Source organism: Zootoca vivipara, chromosome 11 (genome assembly GCF_965207765.1).
Source record: "Zootoca vivipara chromosome 11, rZooViv2.hap1.1, whole genome shotgun sequence".
In the NCBI taxonomy this organism is placed as follows: Eukaryota; Metazoa; Chordata; class Lepidosauria; order Squamata; family Lacertidae; genus Zootoca; species Zootoca vivipara.
The window spans coordinates 25,686,639-25,688,914 of record NC_142594.1 but is presented as its reverse complement, the minus strand read 5'-3'; the positions used below and the strand labels follow the sequence as shown (position 1 = coordinate 25,688,914).

At 61.4% G+C, this 2,276-nt stretch overlaps 1 protein-coding gene across 1 annotated transcript in view; it reads right to left on the bottom strand.

Annotated features, from left to right (window-relative positions):
* Nucleotides 1–1,006, bottom strand: part of TWIST1 (twist family bHLH transcription factor 1) — a gene marked incomplete at its 5' end in the record, with an annotated part of 4,979 nt that extends 3,973 nt beyond the window's left edge. The window contains 2 exon segments of the mRNA XM_035130281.3: nt 302–721; nt 724–1,006. Coding sequence (XP_034986172.2) covers nt 336–721; nt 724–1,006 — 669 coding nt within the window.
* Between the last annotated feature and the right edge of the window lie 1,270 nt (nt 1,007–2,276).

Below are 2,276 nucleotides of genomic sequence, written 5' to 3'. Positions count from 1 at the left end.
GGAAGCCTAGCCCAGCTTGATTTGCAGGCAAAAGGCCCCGATTTCCCAGGGAACTTGGCCGCTCCACCCGGCCGGATGCGTGTCCGGGGTCCCGAGATCGTGCGCAAAGCGAGTTTCTTTCGCAGTCTAGGGGAGGCTGCAGTCCAGCTGCGCCCGCCTGTCTCAGAGGGATTCCTCGAGAGTCAGGCTGCTCCAGCAGGCCCACGGCAAAGGCCAAGTCTGAGCGCGGCCCTCCTCTTCTTTCCCAGATCCCAGATCTCTCTCTCTCCCCCCTGCCCTTTCCCGTCCCTTTCCCGCTTACCTCGGTCTCCGGCCGGGCCAGTCGGCGCGGGAGGCTAGTGAGAGGCAGACATGGACCAGGCTCCCTCCATGCGCCACACGGAGAAGGCGTAGCTGAGGCGCTCGTGGGCCACATAGCTGCAGCTGGCCATCTTGGAGTCGAGCTCGTCGCTCTGCAGGACCTGGTAAAGGAAGTCGATGTAGCGCGCGGCCAGCTTGAGCGTCTGGATCTTGCTCAGCTTGTCCGACGGCAGCGTCGGGATGATCTTGCGCAGCGCCGCGAACGCTTCGTTCAGCGACTGCGTGCGCTGCCGCTCGCGCACGTTGGCCATCACCCGCTGCGTCTGGAGCTCCTCGTAAGATTGCGGGCTGCCCCCTCCGCTGCTGCTCCCGCCGCCGCCTCCGCCGCTGCTCCCGCCGCCTCCGCCGGATTTCTTGCCCGCTTGCCTTGCGCCGGGCTGCACGGCTCCTCGGTCGCCGATCCGATACCCCCGCCGGCTCCTCCTCCTCCTGCGCCTCCTCCTCCTCCGCCGACCCCGGCGGCGCTCCTGCGGCTCGATCGCCTCTTGCGTCCCCCTCGCTTGCCGGAGCCCTGAAGCTGCTGCTGCTGCCGGTCGGGCTCCTCCTCGCTGTTGCTCAGGCTGTCGTCGGCGGGCGAGACTGGAGAGTTCGACTCGTCTGCTGCATCATCTCGGGGGCCAACCCGCAGCGCGCTGAGCAGCCCTTTTTAGGGGGGCGAGGGAGGAGGGGAGAGGAGAGGGGGGAGGAGAGGAGAGGGTGCCTAGCCAGCCAGCTCCCCCTGGCTGGATCCTGGGCCTGCGGAAGAAAAGGAGGAGGAGGAGGACCAGGGTGTGGGTGGGTGGGGGCTTGGGGGAGGGCCTCAGTTGGGTGGGTGGGGGGAGGCCATCGGGAGCCGGGGGGAAAAGAGAAAGAGTGAGAGAGAAAGAGAAAGAGAAAGAGGGAGGAGAGGACGAGGACGGTGGAAATCTCTCTGGCGGTGTCAGCTCCCCTCCCGATGGCTCCTTGGAGCTGGCTGGGAGTTGGGCGAAAGTTGCAGCCAGGGACGCTCTTATAGCTCCTGCTGGCGGAAAGTTCGGGGGTAGCGGTTGTCATTGGCTTGACGTGGAGAGGAGGGACTTTGCCGAGGTTGAGAGGAAAGTTTCCGCTTCCCTCCCGCACCCTCCCTCCCAAACGGTTCCCAGACCGTTAGCCAGAGATCGAATGGAGGAGCCCCCGCTTCCAAAAACCCCGGGTTCCCCTCGTTTGAAGTAGGTCGTCTCGGAGCAGATTGCTTTTGGAAAAAGAGCTTTTGTTAAGTATAGCAAAAGAAAACCCCAATTCCCCCTTCTGACGGCCTCCTAAACTCAGCAAGCCGTTTCCTTCCGAGATTGCGCTTTTAAACACACTCCCTCAGCAAAGCTAGTTTCCCCCCCCATCAGATCAAAATAAATACCTTCGCATCCCACCCAGTTTCCTTGAAAGCAGGGCCCGTTGGATTCCATAGGCTTGGCTTCCGAGACCCTCATTCGCATATGTTTCAGCAGGTCTGGGATCGCTGAAGCCATTGGTTCGCAACTGCAACGAGCCTTCCAGATCAATGGGTTGGGGATCAAATTGTGACCGCGGGGTGGGGAAGGATCACCGCAACAATCCAGCTAAAGCAGATCGCCACCAGTTCCTTTTCCGCTCCGATCCCCAACGCATTTCCTTGGAAGGACTGCGATCCTAAAGGTAGGCGCAAATTCTGGAAGTGAATCGCCGTGAAGAATCCACGGGACCTCCTTCCGGGTGAAGATGGCTAAGAGGAGGACCGGAGTCCTGTAGAGCTGGCGGGTTCAAATTTTAAGCTGGCTCCCAATCCGCAGTGCTTCTTACTTAAGCCTCTAATCCAGTTTCGCTCCGCAGTTCAATTAGCGTGTGAACTCAGCTGCCAGCCCCCCCACTGCCTTTAGCGGGGAAGTGAAACCCTCAGATCATCAAGGGGCGACCTTGCAGTC